Source organism: Miniopterus natalensis, chromosome 17 (assembly GCF_054644295.1).
Source record: "Miniopterus natalensis isolate mMinNat1 chromosome 17, mMinNat1.hap1, whole genome shotgun sequence".
NCBI classification, from domain to species: Eukaryota; Metazoa; Chordata; class Mammalia; order Chiroptera; family Miniopteridae; genus Miniopterus; species Miniopterus natalensis.
The window spans coordinates 13498900-13517008 of NC_142097.1; the positions used below are offsets into that span (position 1 = coordinate 13498900).

Here is an 18109-nt window from a genome sequence, read left to right on the forward strand (position 1 = left end):
CAAATGCATTGATATGAAGTTGTTTGGGGACTGTCTTAGGACTTCATCTCCGTTTGCAGTTGTGTCCCTTCCTTCGCTGCTGTAATACCATCTGTGTTCTTTCTCTGATTTCCTTCATCAGTCCTCGCTAGGGGGTTATCTATTCATCTTTTCAAGTAGTTAGCTTTCGGTTTTTCAAATCTTGCTCAGCACCCTAGTGCGCCTTCTCTCTTCAATTCTGAGATATTATCAGCGGTTCTCTCTCTGGATGTTTCTTCTCCACTGGTTTCTCCCCCCTTTTCTTCTGGAACTCCCTTAAGGCAAATGCTGGCCTCATAGCTTAGCTTCTCCTTCATATACTTTATCTCCACATCTGTACTGTGCTCTTAAAGAACTCCTTGATGAATTCCACTTCACAGATTCACTCTGACTGTAAAAAGATTATGTTAGACTAGATTTTATCCCAGGTATTGAGGGGTTTTTTACTTCAACAAAGATTTTTTTTTATTTCCAATAATTCCGTATGTTTCCTTTTTATACCCATGTATAACCATTCTTGTTTCATTTCTGTTCACTCGTTGTATCATAATTTATTATCCCTTTTATCGATGCCATTCTTTATATTTTGAGGATCTTGAATATATCTGTCATTCTGAAAGAGTACCATTATTTGCATTTCATTGGCATTAAATCCATCTCTCATTTGTTGATGTGTTTCTTAATGTCAGCTTTCCATGGATACTTTGGAATTTTCTACCCATTTTTTTTCTATCGTCAGTGCAAGACACCTTGGTTTCAGTCTCCATCAGGGCCACTGGTTAGCACAGCTCTTGAGGCACCGTTCATATTATACAACCTGATGACCTGGACAATCACCTGTGACCATCACCTGACTCATCGAGGCAGCGTCTTGGTGGCTCAGCAAGCTCTGCTGCTCGCTGGCTCTACCTTCCCTCCAGGCCATCTTCCTTACTCTGGCCAGTGCTCATTCCACAGTGCAAGTGTGATCACGGCATTCTCCTTTCAGGACCTCTCCTATTGCTCACAGGATAAAAATCTAAGTTCCTAGACAGAGCTCATACATGATTTAGGCCTTTCTTACCTTTCCAGCATGGCCGCTCAGCTTTGCACACGCTCACACATACTAGACACACACATACAACTCCACAAGCAAGCCCCTCTGAACTTCTCTCATTTCTCCATACCATCTATCTCCAGGTCACCCTCCCTAGCCTACAATAATCCATGTCCATAGGAGAGGATAGTACAAGGAATAAGACTATCTAATGTGTATGGAGTGCTTCCTACAGCCAGGGAGCAAGAGCTTCCTCCTCACATGCATTATGCCTTGGTTAAGCAAACACTGAACGGGTAAATGAATTTCCTAATGGTAACCATCTCTGCATTCCCAAAGTAACTCTTGGCTATAGTGAACGTTTCTGTTAATAGACTGGTTAGATTTGAGTTGCTGGAATTGGTATTTTATTTAGAATCTTTACTTCTATATTCATAAGGAATATTGGCCCCTATTTTTCTTTCTTTTTTTGTTTCATTGGTCTAATGTTTTTCATGAGAATCTTTTAAGCATTGTTAAATTAATTGGAAAACTTTCCTCTCAAACCGTTTAAACAGCAGGAAATCTGTTCCTTATGAGATTAAAGTAACTACCTGCAAATCATGTAGATCTAGAAACTTTTGGAGAGAGAATTCTTTGCAAGCATTTCAACTTATTACATAGTTATTGATCTGATCAGGTTATTTGGAATGTTTTCATTCTACCAATGATTTTATATCCATGGAATATTAAATTTTCATCAAAATATGTCCAGCTACTAGTTTCCTTTCATTGGTTTTTGTCTAATACTGGGTGAGTCACTTTGATCTGCAGTTTCAGTCTTCAATCAGCTTAAGAACATCAATTATCCACATTTAATTCCCGCTCACTATCCTCCATATTCATTATAATTCTGCTCATCATTTTAAAGTTATGTTTTCCTTTGAATTGTGTGAAAGCTTCTTAAACACGTTCTCAATATTACTCACTGGAGTTTCCACAAAATAGATCTTGCTCTTTACTGCTTGTAAAAACATTTAAAATTCTTTTGGGCCATCTTTAGTTTTCTTATGTTATTTCCTTAATTTAACCAGCAAACTTTTCATCTCACTCTATTGCCTTACTTTACCTTTTTATCTTTTCTTTCATACAGTTTATTTTTTCCAGAAATTTGTTGAAAATACAAAGTTAATAGATACCTAAATTTTACTTGGCTTTCTATAGTACATCCTTTCCAAAACTCGATTATTTCCCTACCTTCTGAATGCTAGGTTATGCTTTTTTCGATGCAGAATCTTTTCTTTCACTGACTTGTAATGAGTTTCTTTTTCTCCTACATCATCATCACATTGAAACTTGAAAAGGAAGGAATCTACTCAGGCTTGTTATTTGTTTCCAAATTGTGGGTAGATTCTTCTTGGCTACTCTCACGGCACATACAGAGGCTGTTAAAATATTCTTCTCAGATTTTAGGCTGAAAAACTGGTTGCTATAAGACACCAATTAAATAATCCAGAAGCTTACAAGGAATGACGAAAAAGCTAGGACAGGAGTCACTGCCAGAGGGGCAATTTCATCTCTGCATAATTTCTTCTTTGTGTCTGGTAAAGCCACTAAGCCACGGGGCCAATTTTTTATGTCTGGTTTTCAATTTGGCCTTGCTGTCACTCCAAGTACACCATGGACTGTCCCACTTCCTAGCTGGTATAGGGCTTCTCTCCGCCACCCCATGCCCTGGCTTTCTATGCGGGAGAGTCACATTTGAGCTTGCCCTTGGGCTCCCCATGGCAAGGATTTCAAACGCTGTCAGCTAAAAACAACAAAAGTGATTCCACTGCAGGAACCCCAATTGCTCCAGGGCTCACCTTCACCGCTAAAGAGTACAGGACTCCCCCAGAATCTCCAATTTCACAGTCCCACATTATACTTCTTTCCAAGGAACGGGAACTGGGGTCTAACTCTCAATATCACCTACATTAAAGCCCTAACTGCCCCACAGATTACAAAGGGAAAAAATCAGTATGTTACATTCCTGGCATCTTCCTCTATTTTTCAGTCCTGATGCAGCATTTCAGACAGGATATAGTAAGGAAAGAAGAGGTTGTATCTTTATGTTCAACTGTCATCTTACTCAGAAGTCCTACCCCATCTGAGTCTGATTTTTATTAAGAAAGGAAGTAATTTTCCTTACAGAGGTTCGCCTGCCTCAGAATCCTATTTGGTGGACATGAGGGTTCCGGTATTGCTCCCTCAGAAAAGTGACTCCAGCGGTTTAACTGATTCTTCCTGCCTTGCAAATGTTTAGCCAGGTAAACCTCAGTTTAAGAGATTGCTCCCTTCTTTTTAATTAAAAAAACTGTATTTACTTGGAAGCATTCAGAATGTCAACAAAACAGCTGCAACTGTTTTTTTGCAATTACAGAGTGGTATTCAGTTAACAGAACAATTATTCTGTATAAGCTGCGTCAGAGATGACTTAAGATGAAAACTACCATCCCCATATATAACTAATTTGTGCTGGGCACCAGCAAGGACCTGCTTTAAATTTCCATGCTGAGTAACAGCTCCCAGACTGCACCAGGCAAGGGCAGGGGCTACTGAAAATACCACCAGGACAAGGCTATCTACAGACACCCGGTAGTTATATACAAAAAAAAACACACTGTACAGTTTACAAACAAATCTTACATGGTCTTACAATTCAGTTTTTTTCTTTAAAAGGAGTGAGCTGTGTACAGGGGGGTTAAACGCTTTAGAGACAAGAAAAAGGACTGTGCTAGAACCAACTTATTCGTCATGATCATTTCCTCCGATGCCTTCTTTCTCTTGCTTTTCCAAGCCCCGGGGCCGATTTTTTATGTCTGGTTTTCAATTCGCCTCGCCATCGCTCCGAGCGCACGATGGACTGCCCGCTTCCTGACTTCCCAGCCGCGCCAGCTCCCCGCCTTGCCGCCGGGCTCGGCTGGCCCTCAGCTCGCACGCGGCCATCTCCTTTCCCCATTTCTCCTTCAGCTCAGTAGCCTTCCCTTCCTTCCCTAGGGCTGCTTGTCACCTGCAGGGGTGTGACGCCGCATCTGCCCCGGCCTCTCTGCAGCATCACCAATGGACCGGCCGGGATGCTCTGCTTTGATTTTTGGACGATCCTCAGAACGAAACAAGAGAAAGGCCGGAGGAGGCCTCGTGGGCGATCGGGACCCCGAACTCCAGCGCACTGCCCCTTCAGCTGTGACGTCGCACTTCCCCTCCTCTTAGCAGCCATGGTCCTCCAGCTCCCCGAGCACCCCTCAGGAAACTCTGAGAAGTGCCCGACGCACCTGGGTGCCGCTTCCCGGGCTCCTCCCAGGACTTCGCACAGAGAAAGCACGCGATGGTGACACTTTGCCTCTTGGCTTCTGAGGGTCAACTTTGCCCATGTTCAATTCTTTTTCTTCCTACCACTAGGCCCCAGGAGTTGGGGGGCAACAGGCAGCACAGGGAGGGATGGCATGTGCCCAGAGCCCCCACTGTGCCTGCTGCTCTAGACGCCGCGCTTGAAAAGGGGGCTGGCTCCGCCCCAGCCACAACTGCAACCAGGCGCTAAATTGCTTCCTTTCTTTTGTTTTGCTTTTTGTTAATCCCCCGGAGGGTGGAAGGGAGGGAGGGAGGGAAGGAGACAGGGAGAAAAGCATCAATGTGAGAGAGACACACTGATTGGTCGCCTCCGCATGTGCCCCAACCAGGGGCCGGGGATCCAACTTGAGAGCCCTGGGTGTGCGGGCCGACGCTCTAACCACTGAACCGCGCTGGCCAGGGCAAACTGCTTCCTTTCTTAATAAAATGCAAACCAAGACCGAATGGGTGCTAACAACCCACCTCTCCCATAGCAGGGCTATGTGTCCCTGTCCCCTCACATATTTATCTAAAATTTGGGCAGAAAAAAAAACCTTATTGTTTTTCCAAATACCTTCAAGGACTTCCAATTGATTCAACAAATAGGGATGGGGAGCCTGACAGGTTGACAGCTCTAGGCTAAGCACGAGCCTCAGCCTTCACACTGGCCATCCTGGCTTCCCCACCAGCCTGGGGACAGAGAGAATAAGACCCAGGCTCTCTGTGTTCCCAGAGCTTCCTGTGCCCATCACTAAAATAACACCTGTGACACACACTGAAATCCTCTGTTTTTCTCTCCCACTAGACCGCAGCCTTTAGGGGTGAGGGACCGTGGCTCAGTCATCAATGACGCCCAAACACCTATCACAGTTCCTGGTACAAAGGAGGTTCTAAAGACCAAACAAACTGGTTCCATTCCTGCCGTGAGACCGTCACAAGTCAGAGAGGCCCCTGGCTTAGCTGTAAATCGGCGCTCCTCTTGTGACCATATGCTGGGTCCCCAAGATGTGCTCCCCATCTTGGGGACCCAGCATATACACAGATGCTTTGGGATCTACATTTCCCTATTAGATGCAAGCCCCAGGCAGTGTCCTGGCAAACCCCCTCCCAGCACGATGTGGGGCTGTGTCTCTGCAAAATGAGCCACCTCTACTGTTTCTACCCGTCGTCCTCACAGCCAGAGACAGGCAGGGGAAGGTATGGTCTATGTGACCTTGAGACCAGGATGCCACTCTGACTCCCACAGTCAGTCAGCTGGCATAAACACCTGGTCTCCCTGCCTGGCAACTCAACATAGCCCAGTCTGTTCCCCTCTGCACACCCAGACGGGACTGGTCAGACTGGTATTTCTGGGTCCCCGCCCCTAGGGGTGTGGCCTCCAACAGTGCAGGAGCCCCACCTGAGAATAATCCGAAGGTACTCAATGCCCTCCGCCTCCTCGCACTTGATAGACAGGAGCAGGTTCCCCAGACTGCTCCCGGTACAGTAGAAGTTTAGATGATCCTAGAAACAGAAACCAGGTGTTAGCGGGGAGGAGGGGGGCCTTTCAGGCACGGTCCCCCAAATCACCTCCTTCACCAGGACTGAGAAGCCCCACAGCAAGGACAAGAGAAAGATGCGACAGCTGTGGCTGCTGCTGATGTGGGGGAAGAGGGGGGGGTGAGAGGGGAAAGAGGGTGCTGGTAGTGACAGGCTCCAGCTACCAAGTCCTCAGGCTGTCTGTGCCAAGCGCTGGGCTTACTACCCAGTATCTCCTTTAACTCAGACCACAACTTCACGGGGAAGCTAACAGCGCCATCCCCACCTCACAGATGGAGAAAACATGTTCAGGAGGTTCAGTAACTATCCAGGGTCACACAACTAACAGGAAACAGATCCAGGATTCAAACCCACACATGTCTTCACCACAAGACACGAGTCCACGTCCTGGCTCCCAGGGAGCAGCCCCTGCCCATTCAGACGATTGGTGAAAATAAAGCTACGAGGAACCGTGGAGCCTCCACCCAAGTGGACCGGGGAGATCTCGGGACAGTGGGCCTCACCCTGGCTCAGGGAGCCCACCCCAGACCTGCTGTGTTAGGGCCGGGCCCTGGAATCTGCATTTTAACAAGGCAGGGTGTGTGTGTGTGTGTGTGTAGTGTGTGTGTGTGTGTGTGTGTGTGTGTGGATCCATCTGCTCCCTGTGAGACTCAGCCCAGCTGACTTGGGTTAGAGACTTCCAGAATCTGCCCTCGGGACTTCTGGAACCTGGCAAGGCTGAAGGGCAGAATATATTTAAAGAAACGTAACTGTCACTGTTAAGCAATCAGAGGCTCACAGCATACCATCCAGGGACCTGCCTGAATGAGGACATGAGAGATTTGTACTATTTGACACGGAAATGGAGACTTCCAAGGTGTGAGAACATATTTCTTGTTCCACCCTCCTTCACCCCCCCAAACACTAGAATGTTTGCTGGCGGTGGTCCCCGCAAGGAGCCCATCACACTGAGCCTGCATGGACTTCTGCAAAGCCCTGTCGCCCTGCCCAAGAGCAGAGCCAGTCACACCTCTCCAAGGAAGACAGGCAGGCGGCAAGGAAGGGGGCAGGACCAGCAAGGAACAGACACAGAGAGAGAGGGGGGCACTGAAGAGGTCCCGCACGCAGACCCCCCCGCCCCCCCCGGGCCCCTCGGCCTCACCTTCCCTAGGAAGTGCCTGCGGTAGGCCCTGGCTTCACTCTTGCACTCGAGCTTGTAGCCAAAGGTGCTGGGGCTGAAGCTGTCCTCGTCTTCCTCCTCGCAGGTGCTGCTCCCCAGGGAGGTCGGCGTGCCCACGCTCTCCGGGTCCTCGATCCAGTAGCCTCCAAACTGGGGCAGCACGACCAGGGGGTATGGGCCTCCCTTCTCCACAACCTGGGGGCAAAGGGAGAGTCTTGCCCTGCAGCTCGACCTGGGTCTGCAGGGGGAGCGGAGAGGCGCCAGCTGTGGGCCCCTTCCCTCTGAACAGCTCCGCGGAGGGGGCCTCCATATATGAGGCAGTAACATGAACCCCTCCTCCAAGCCCCACAGTATCTCCAACTTCGGCACTCCCAATTTTTTTAAAACAAAGCTTAAGTCACAAAAGGGAAGAGACTTCAGGCCCTCAGGTCTCATTCCCAAAGTTCTCCCCACTATGTGGTGGGAGAGAGACCATTACCATCATCACCATCAGCTCCCCCAGACTTGCCCCAGAGACAGACAGGATCCAGAAGGCCCCTACCTCGTCGATGCTGGGGTACGGGATATAGTCGTCCTGCAAGACAAGCGAACAATGCCACCGTTAGTCCCAGCATGCCCATGAGGCTGGATCACTGTTCCCTTCCCTCTCCCGGGTGTGGGAAGGGGGTGTGGGGGGCCTCGCAGGCTGCACCGGGGCTTCGGGCGCATCGGGGGAAAACACCAGACGGGTGAACAGCCTAGAGGCAGCTCTGGGCTTTGGCTTCTCTTGAGTTCTCCCAAAATTGACAGAACCTGAGTGCGAAAGGGCCAGTGGAAGAGGCAGTGCACAGAGGAAGGAAGACACAGTACACAAAGGCGCTGAACCTCACACCCATCCTGACACTAGCTCCTCTCCCTAGAGGCTCCCACAGGGACCTGGTCCTGGTCCCACCCAGCTCCACTCCCCGCACCAAGGCAAGGAGGCTGACCTCTAAGTGATATTCTGCACCCATGGGCCTTGGAAATAGAACCTGAAGCTGAGAGCTGATGCCTGCTGGAGCCTGGAGCAGAGCCTGACACCCGGGAACACTGGGGTTCGCTCACAGGAACAGGTGTGGAGGAGCCAGGCCCAGCTGCAAGCCCTGGGGCTCCCTCGAGGCCTCCGCCCAGCCTGCTCTGAAGCCACCCTAAAGGCATCAGGCCAGGGCCCACCTTGCTGCCCACCGTGTCTTAGTCAACAAGGTGCAGCCACTTAAGTGGCTCTTGGTGATAATCAGAGTTAGATGGTGTGAGACATCAGACCCCAGGGTGCTGGCCGCTTCCCCTGCCTTCCTCTCACCTGGCCCCTCACCGGGCCCACCTGGCTGCCACCTCACCCACCCAGCCCACCTTGTTCTTCTGGGGTCCCGGCTTCTGCTCTTCAAGCTTGATCCCCTGCAGAAACAAGGAAAAGCGGATCCATGGAAAAGCAAGGGTCACAAACTAGACGACACACAGAGGAGCCCCTTGGGAGCCCCGCCTTAGCTGGAGGTTAGTGATAACAACAGAGCAAGCTGGGCCCTTACACATCAAACACCTTGTCACAGATCTCATGGCAGCCTAGGCAAGGCAGCAGGGGAGGGGTTAAGAGCACGGACTCAGCCAGGTCACCCGGGTTCCAATCCCAACACTGTCACTTACCACCTATGACCTTGGGCAAGTCACAAAACCTCTCTGTGGCTCAGTGTTCCCATCTGTACAATGGGAACCATAAGGGCACCTACTGTAGTGGTGGAGGTTAAACGTGGATAACATGTTGAGCCCTTAGAAGAGTGACTGGCATACAGTAAAGGCTATGGCTTTACTGTCACCAGGTAGCAGTATCATCATCATGGTGCTGAAAGGTTTCCCCTAGCCCCTCAGAGGAAGAGGTGAGGGACAGAATGGGAACCCACATCTGTGGGGATCAGAGCCAGCACTCTGGACCTCATGTCACACCAGCTCCACCCCCTCCCCGGTGGGAGGACCCACTGGTGGCAGGCAGGTGGCCTGGGCCTGGTCGCTGTTCTGCCACTGTCCTGTTAGTGACCCTTGACAACGTTGAGCCTTCAGAGTTTCATCTGTGAAGTGAGGATTCTAACACCCGCCCTCCCCCTCACAGATACGTCACTGCAAGGGGCAGACACCGTGACTGGGCCCGGATTAAAAGGCTCCCCTGCGGGAATCTGGAAGACCCACCGCCGGGAGCAGAGCCTTGTCCATGGCCCTACAGTCAGGTACTGACTTCACGGTGTTTCACGGGAGGAGAGCACATGGTGTTCCCACAGTTATGTGAGTAACTCCAACAAGGGTATGAGATGGTGGGACAACCTGGAGAAACAGGTCCCCTCTGGAGAGAAGAGTCCAGAAGCACCTGCTGCCTCATCATGATATAAGGCAGGGGCCTTGAACCTTCCACAGCGCACTCCCTCTGGCATCTCCTTTGAAGCTCTCAGCACTTTTTACCAAAAAGGAAACCAAGGCCCAGGGAGGAAGTTGCTGGCCTAATGTAACGCAGTTCACATGTGGCAAGGCCTGGATTTGAAGCCAGGTCACCTGTCCACCAAGTGCGTGTCCAAATCCCAGAGCCCTCGGGGCTCAGAGTTCCTGCTCCCTGGGTGGATTTAGACAGGCTTTTCCGGCCGCTCTGGGCTGAGTCACCCTGGGGCACTGGTCAGGTGGGCGTGGGAGGGCCCCTCCCACTAGGCAGGTGCTCCTCTCCCCACACCCGGAGAAAACCGCCTGGGTGGCCCTGCAGACCCCATCCAGGGAGGAAACTGGGCGGATGGGGAAGGGAAGGGTGTGATGTCAGAAGTTTGTTTTGTTTGTCCTGCATTAGTCATCCCAGCCTGGGAACAGCCCCTGGGCAGGAGAACAAACCTCCTCCTGTCCCCTCCCTTCCCCCATGACGAGCCCCTGCCGCCAGGCACTGGGCCCTCTCACTGGACCCTGTGTCATCCTTTGCAGTAGGTATTATTATCTCTCCTTCCCCTGCCATGAAGAAACTGGGGCTCAGGGAGGTAGAATAACTTGACCAAGGTCACTGGGCTACAGTGTCAGGGTTAGAACTTGAACCCAGGATGGAAGAGACCCAAAACTGGGCACTTAGCCCGTCGCTACACAGGGACTATGCCCTTCCTCAAATTCCTAGACTCTAGGGCTGGGGTCAGGAGTTCTGGATCTCAGTTCCTGCTCCTCGCAACTCGCAACTCACAGAGCGCCCTGGGCACACGACTGATGAGCCTCAGTCTCCACAATACAGTGTGAGGACAGATGGCGCCCACACTCAGGACAGACGGGGCCATACCACCAGCTCTGTCTCTGCCACTTCCCCATATGAGTGTCCTACACACAGAGGAGTTGGAAACCTTGGGCCCCTCAGAGGCTGGGGCCCAGTGGGCACAGGGCAGGGACCTGACCACTGGGAAGTCTGATTTAGCCCGCAGCAGTCAGCACTGACACGGAATCGACAAATCCTGGAGAGGCTCCCAATCGAGTTAAGAAGTCAAGCCCGGCAGCCTCCAAACAAAACATAAGGCTGCTTGGTTAAGCAGGGCTGAATTATGTGCTCAAACAGAGAAAGAGGGCGCTCTGGGGGGGGGCATGAAAGAGGGGTGATAGTGGGAGAAACCAGGGAGAAGGCACGGTGAGCTGCAAACCCCTGCCAGCTTCCCAGAGTGCAACGATTCCACGGGCTTGGGGTGAGACCAGCTTTACTCCAGGTAACGGAGCACTTGGTTATGCACTGTCTCCGGCCACTCGCCTTCAAGGCCCATGGCATCCCTGCATCCACAACCTGGTTATAAATCCCTAAATGCATATAAATACATATAAAGTCAGTCTGTAGTCCACACTGTGCTGGACACAGAGGAGGATCTTAATAACTTGCTCATGATAATGACATAACCACTAACAATCTTTTTCCCTCAAACAGTCCTTCCCCTTCCTCTTCCCCTCCCCCTGCCCCATCCTTAGGGAGACCTGGCTTTCAGGGGAGGCCCTCGCTCGCTCTCAGCAGCAGCCCTCTCGGGAGCTCCACCTGCATCTCAGGATGGCAGTGGGCACCTGCGTGCCTTTCCTCCTATTTCAGGCCATTCCTATAGAATCTTCCTTCCTTGCACCTGGAGCGTGTACTCAGGGTAGAAAGCATGATGTAATAACTAAGCCTTCCGGCTCTGAAGCTGCTTACTAGCCATGAACCCTTGAGTGTTTTATTTAATATCTCTGTGCCTCAGTTTCCTCACCTCTGAAATGGGGGTGATGATGATGATAATAATATACCTACTTCCTGGGGGCCTTGTCAAGAAGAAATGAAATAACACCTGTCAATCTCTGACCACAGACAAGTACTTAAAATGTGTGCTATTGTCAGTATGTTCGTCCCACTCCTTCCACCTGCATCAGTTTAACCTTCTGGACCTCTCCCCATATTCCCTAGGGCAGCAGGTCTGACCTGTGAGCCCTGACCCCGTGGTGATGAGTAATTACAAAGGCCCCCAAATCCACACTAAACGCTGATTCTATGCAGTGCCTACCAAGTATTATACGTATTATCTCATTTCATTCCAGCAACAATGCAAGTGGGTATTTTTATTCTTATTTATTTATAGAGGCTGTGATATTGTGATTTATTATAAGAAATAAATGTTTTGGTCTTTGTCCCATTCCTGACACAGAACTCCTAAAACCCTTGGAATTTCCTAAGTGATAAGAGCAATGAGAGCATCTGGGAGCATTTCTGTTCTAGGATTTGGCCTTTTGTTCTGGTTCCTGCAACGGCTCCAAAGCCATATCTGGAGCCATATTGGTGAAAGGAGTGTTATTCATAAGTTTGTGTTAATGAGGTGACTTTTGGAACTTTCCTACGGGTGAGAGATGGTTGACAGGGGAACCAACCACAATTAAAGGGTTGGGAACTTTCAGTCCCACCCACCCCCCAGCCCCAGCCTCCAGGGAGGACAGAGAAGCTGGAGGTTGAGACATTCACCAATGGCCTGTGATTTAATCACACCGAAGTCATGAAGCCTCCATAGAAACCCAAAAGGATGGAGTTTGGAGAGCTTCGGGGTTTAGAGAACCCGTGGAAACTTGGGGAGAGTGGGGCATTCAGAGGGCAGAGAAGCTCTGAGCCCTCCCCACATCTTGCCCTATGCATCCCTTCAGCTGGCTGTTCCTGAGTTATATCCATTTATGATAAACCGATCATCTGGTAAGTAAACTGTTTTCCTGAGTCCTGTGAGCCACTCTAGCAAATTAATTAAACCAGAGAAGGGGGATCCTGGGAACCTCCTATTCATAGCCAGTGGATCAGAAGCACCTGGACTTGCGACTGGCATCTGAAGTGGCGGCAGCCTGTGGGGCAGAGCCCTTACCCTGTGGGATCTGACACTGACTCCAGGAGACAGTGTCAGAATTGAGTGGTAGGACACCCAGCTGATGTCACAGAATTGTCTGGTGGGGGGGAAAACAACCACACATTTGGTGTCAGAGTGGGGGGAAAACAGTGCTGTGAGTAGACAAAAAACAGGAGCGAAAGGCTTAGAAAGGGGAAGGAATTTGGCAAGCCAGTGTTAGATACAGAATTTGAACTCAGGTCTGTCTCTCACCGCTGCTCTGCCTCCCAGACACAAGATGAGTCCCCTAAGAAGGGGCTTTTATTTTCAGGCTTTCTTTCCAACCCCATTCCAGGAACAGCTCTCAAACCCTCCCCACATCCGTGGTATTGACGGCCTCCCATCCGCTCTGCGGGGGGGGTCCTGCTTTTTTATCTTCTCCCTGATCTTCAGGCAGTAGCCATCCCAGAATCCTCAGTGCCACTCAACATGGATATGGCCTCAGGTTGTCCAGGCCACTGGGGCTGTGAGTTTTCTCTTCCTCTCCCTCCAAGGTCCCCACGTTCTGCACGTGGGTTCTGCCTGGTGGTGCTGTGTCCCCCGAGGTCACTGCAGCACCCAACCACCCAGGGTTCGGGTCCTCCCCTTGGGGGATGCTCACCTGCATTTTCTCCAGCATCTCGAAGAACTCCGCCGACTGCAAGACACAAAGAGGGACCAGAAAGATGGGGCGTCAGCCAAGAGGTGTGCTGAGAAAACCGCCTCACAGACTGTCTGAAACCTTACTTAGCCCGGGGCTTCCCCAGAGACAAAATGTATTCGGATGAAGAGAGAAGATAATCTGATTTTGCCTTCGCAGAGCTGGAGGGCCAGAACACCCCATACGACAAAAGAAAACATCAGCCACGCCTGGGCTGGCAAATGGCCCTGGAGAGCAGCCACTCCATCTCGGTCAAGAGAGGAGCCCGTGGGGCCTCTGGGAAAATCCGAGTTCCCCAGTTCGCCTGTCAGCCCCAGGAGTCGGCCTCCGGCAGGATTCGTGTTTGGGATGTTTTCAACCCAACAGTAGGGCCAAAATGTCCACCACAAGTAGTTTTCCAACAGCTCTGCCAACACAGCCCTCCCATCTCCTTATACAAAATCTCACTTCGGGTTCTAACGCAGGAAAGCAGCAGAAGCTGAGCCGCTCCGGCCAGGGAGCTGCAGGGCCCGAGCCCTGGCTCTGCTGTGTCTGCCGCCTCCGTGTGGCGCCTGGAGCTGGTGAAGCAGAGCCTGGAGGTCACTGACCGGCAGCCTCCACGGGTTATTTTAAAAATCTCAAACTAGCCCCAGCCGGTGGCTCGGTTGGAGCATCACCCCCATACACCTAAAAGGGTGCAGGTTCAATTCCTGGTCGGGGGCACATACCCAGGTTGCAGGTTCGATCCCCGGTTGGGGCGTGTACAGGAGGCAGCTGATTGATGTTTCTCTCTCTCTCTCCCTTCCTCTCTCTCTAAAGATCAATAAACATATCTTCGAGGGAGGGTTAAAAATAAATACGTAAATAAAAATTAAAAAGATAATCTCAAACTACGTAAGGCGAAATCTTTAACCCGCTTTGGTGTCACCTTTGCAAACTCCAGGTAAGACAAAAAGGAGGAAAAGGAAGTGGAATGAGGAGTGAGGGGCTGAAACTCTACCCTAACCAAACACACACGGCCCCCTCAGGCTTCCCCACCTCCCGTTCGGTGAACACAGCCACACTTTCTTGCCCGAACACCACTGCCCACATCTGGCCCTGGGGAGCCATGAGTTGATGAGTGCCCAGAACAGCCAGTCCCCAGACAAAGCAGGGAAGAATAGAGAGCAGTGATGAGGGGGACCAAGTATGTCCTTGTCACTTCTTCAAGCAGGGGTAGAGCATCCCAATGCTCTCCCTTCCTCTGCAGGCAGCAATGGCCAGAATTACCTGGAGCCTCCGCTGCCCTCAGAGTCCTCAGAAGAGAACCTCCACGGAAGGGACCCTTGTGGAGTCACCTGGGAGACCCAGCCCTGCTGCAGGCTCCCAAGGACCTCTCCCAGGCTGAAGCTGACCTGTCAAAGGCCAAGAGTCTCTGACCCACCAGCAGTTCAGGTTGCAGAGTCCAGAAACCCCACATGTGAATGTACAGGATTGAGGACAAGCTTGGGGCACCCACATCAAGCACCCTTGACCAGAAGCAGCCAGCAAGCACCCAGCTCCCAAACCTATACTTCCTACTTGCTCTGTCCGTTCTTACCAACTCCAGTCTCCAAGAGACCAAGATTACTAGGCATAAAGAACTTACACAAATCAATAAGCTTGGAAAGATGAGTGGCAAGAGGACAAGGGGGCAGAGACAATCAACATTTTAAATACACAGACTTCTTACCCAGCAATTCCAATTCTAGGAATCTATACTATAAACACAGTTACACATGTACCCAAAGATAGATACAATAAAATGTTCTTTGTAGTATTGTCTGTAACAGTAAAAAATAGAAACAATTTAAATGTCAATCTATAGGAAACTGGTTAAAGTAAGCTATATTCATAGCATAAAATACAAATACCATGAATGACTATGTGTCAATAAATTAGATAACCTGGGTGAATTGGACAATTCCTAGCAATACACAAACTACCAAAATTGACTCAAGAAGAAATAGAAAATTTAAAAAGATGTACAATAAATAAAGAGATTGATTTAGTAATCAAAAAACTATTCACACAAAAAAGCCCAGGTCCTGATGGTTTCAGTTGTGAATTCTACCATTTAAAGAAGAGTTAATACTAATTCCTCACAAACTATATATATTTTCTTCCAAAAATAGAAGAGTGAACCACCTCCCAACTTATTCTATGAGGCTAGTATTACCCTGACACCAAAGCCAAAACCATCACAAGAAACTTACAGACCAATATAGCTTATCAATGTAGATGCAAAAATTTTCAACAAAATACTAAAAAACAAAATCCAGCAACATATAAAAAGAATTATACATCATGACCAACTGGGATTTATCCCAGTAATGCAAGGTTGGTTTAACATCCAAAAATCAATGAATGTAATATATCACATGCATAGATTAAAAAATTAAAACCATATTATCCTCTCAATAGACATAGAGAAAGCCTTTGACAAAATCCAAAACCCTTCCTTGATTAAAAAAGAACACTCAAGCCCTGACCGGTGTTGCTCAGTGGTTAGTGTCAACCCCCACCCTACACCAAGGAGTCACGGGTTCAATTCCTAGTCAAGGGCACATACCTGGGTTGCAGGTTTTAATCCCCGGTTCTGGTCGAGGTGCGTGAGGGAGGCAACCGATCAATGTGTCTCTCTCATATCAATGTTTTTCTCTCTCTCTCCCCCTCCTCCCTCCCTTCCACTCTCTCTAAAAATCAATGGAAAAAAAATATCCTCCATTGAGGATTAATAAAAAAAAAAAGGGAACACTCAACAAACTAGGAATAAAAGGGAAGCTCCTCAACATGATAAACTACACCTACAAAAAACCCCACAGCTAATATCATACTTAATAATGAAGAACTGGATACTTTGTCCATAAGATAAGGAACGAGACAAGGACATTCACTCTCCCCACTTTTATTTAACATTGTACTGGATGTTCCAACCAGAGCAACTAGGCAAGAAAACTATATGAAAAGCATCCAGATTGGAAAAGAAGAGGTGAAACTGCCTCTGTTTACAGATGACATTATCTTTTATATAGAAAGTCCTAAGGAACTCACTAAAAAAGTTTTAGGACTAATATAATAAATGAGTTCAGCAAGGTTGCATGATACAATAATCAACTGTATTCCTATACACTGTCAATGAACAATTTGAAAGTAAAACTAAGAAACCAATTACAATTACAATAGCATCAAAAAGAATAAAGCACGTAGGCATAAGTTTAACAAAAGAAGTGCAAATCTTATACTCTGAAAAATACAAAACATTGATGAAAGAAATTAAAGAGGTTCTAAATAAATGGAAATAAACGCCATGATCACAATTAGAAGAGTCAGTGTGATTAAGACAGCTGTACTCTCCAAATGATCTACAAAGTCATAACAATCTCTATCACAATCCCAGCTAGATCCTCTTTAGAAGTTGAAAAGCTGACCCTAAAATTGATATGGAAACTCACTGCCCAAAACAGCCAACCACTCTTGAGAAATAAGGAGAAACATGGAGGACTCCCACTTCCCAATTTCAAAACCTACTACAAAGCAAAAGTAATCAGGAGAGTGTGATCCTGACACAAGAATAGACATATAGGTCAATGGAATAGAAGTTAGAGTCCAGAAATAAATCCATATATAAACGGCAACTGATTTCCAACAAGGGTGCCAAGACTATTCAACGAGGTCTTTTCAATAAACTGTGCTGGGAAAATTCGATAGCACATACACCATATACAAAAATTAAGTGAAAATGTAAGAGCTAAAGCTAAAAACTCTTAGAAGAAAACATGAGTAAATCTTTGTGACCTTGGATTTGGCAATGGGTTCTTAAATATGACACCCAAAGCATAACAACAACTACAAAAAAAAAAACAAAAAACAATAAATTAGACTTCACCAAAATTAAAAATGTTTGTACTTCAAAAAGACAACCCACAGAATAGGAGAAAATATTTTCAAATCATATATCTGACGAGAGAATTGTACCTAGGATATATGAAGAATTCTTACAACTCAATAATAAAAAGATACCTCAATTTAAAAATGAGCAAAGGATTTGAATAGATATTTCTCCAAAGAAAATATACAAATAGACAACAAATACATGCAAAGATGCTCAACACCATCGATCACTGGGAAATGTAAATCAAAACCACAATGAGAGACTACTTTACACCCACTGGAATGGTTATAACCCAAAAGACAATAACAAGTGTTGGCAAGCATATAGAAAAATTGGAACCCTGATATACTACTGGTGGAAATATAAAATGGTACAGTCACTGTGGAAAACAGCTTGGCAGTTCCTCACAAAGTTAAACAAAGATTTACCATTTGACCTAGCAATTCCACTCCTAGGCATATACCCCCAGAGAAAGAAAAACAGATGTCTACACAAAAACTTGTACACCAATGGTCATAGCAGCAATATTCATAATATCCAAAAAGTGGAAACAACCCAAATGTCCATCAGCTCATGATTAAACAATTATGACATGTCCATACAATGGAACAGTATTTAGCCATAAAAAAGAATGGAATACTGGTTTTGTAAGGGAAACAGACAAATGTGCAAAAGATATGAACAATTTGCCCAAGGAGAAAGATAAAATGACCAATAAACACAAAGAACATGCCCAACCTTCCTGGTTATTAAAGAAATTAAGATAACATGACATCTTTCATTTATCAGATTGGCCAAGATTAAAAAGAAAACTCAGTGTTGGCAAGGATATGGAGTTAAGGACACAGGGACAATAAGTGTATGTGCACCTGTTACAACCTTTCTGAAGGGCAATTTGGTACTGTGTGCCCAAAGTCTTAAAAATGTTCACATATTTTGATCCAATAAACCTATTCTAAGGAATGTACTCTAAAGCAATATTTGAGCAACTACACAAGGATATATATACAAGGATATCTTTCACAACATTGTTCATAAGCAAAAGAGTACAAACAGCCAAAGTATCCACTAGTGAGGGGAAGAGTAA

General features: G+C 47.8%; 1 protein-coding gene across 1 annotated transcript in view; it reads right to left on the bottom strand.

Annotated features, from left to right (window-relative positions):
- RAP1GAP2 (RAP1 GTPase activating protein 2) overlaps positions 1–18109 on the bottom strand; it is a 127562-nt gene that overhangs the window by 39999 nt on the left and 69454 nt on the right. Inside the window, exons 3-7 of the mRNA XM_087826548.1 lie at positions 13092–13127; positions 8469–8513; positions 7642–7674; positions 7083–7295; positions 5802–5905 (exon numbers count right to left, since the gene is read on the bottom strand). Of these exons, the coding sequence (XP_087682674.1) occupies positions 5802–5905; positions 7083–7295; positions 7642–7674; positions 8469–8513; positions 13092–13127 (431 nt within the window). The remainder of the gene's footprint in view (positions 1–5801; positions 5906–7082; positions 7296–7641; positions 7675–8468; positions 8514–13091; positions 13128–18109) is intronic.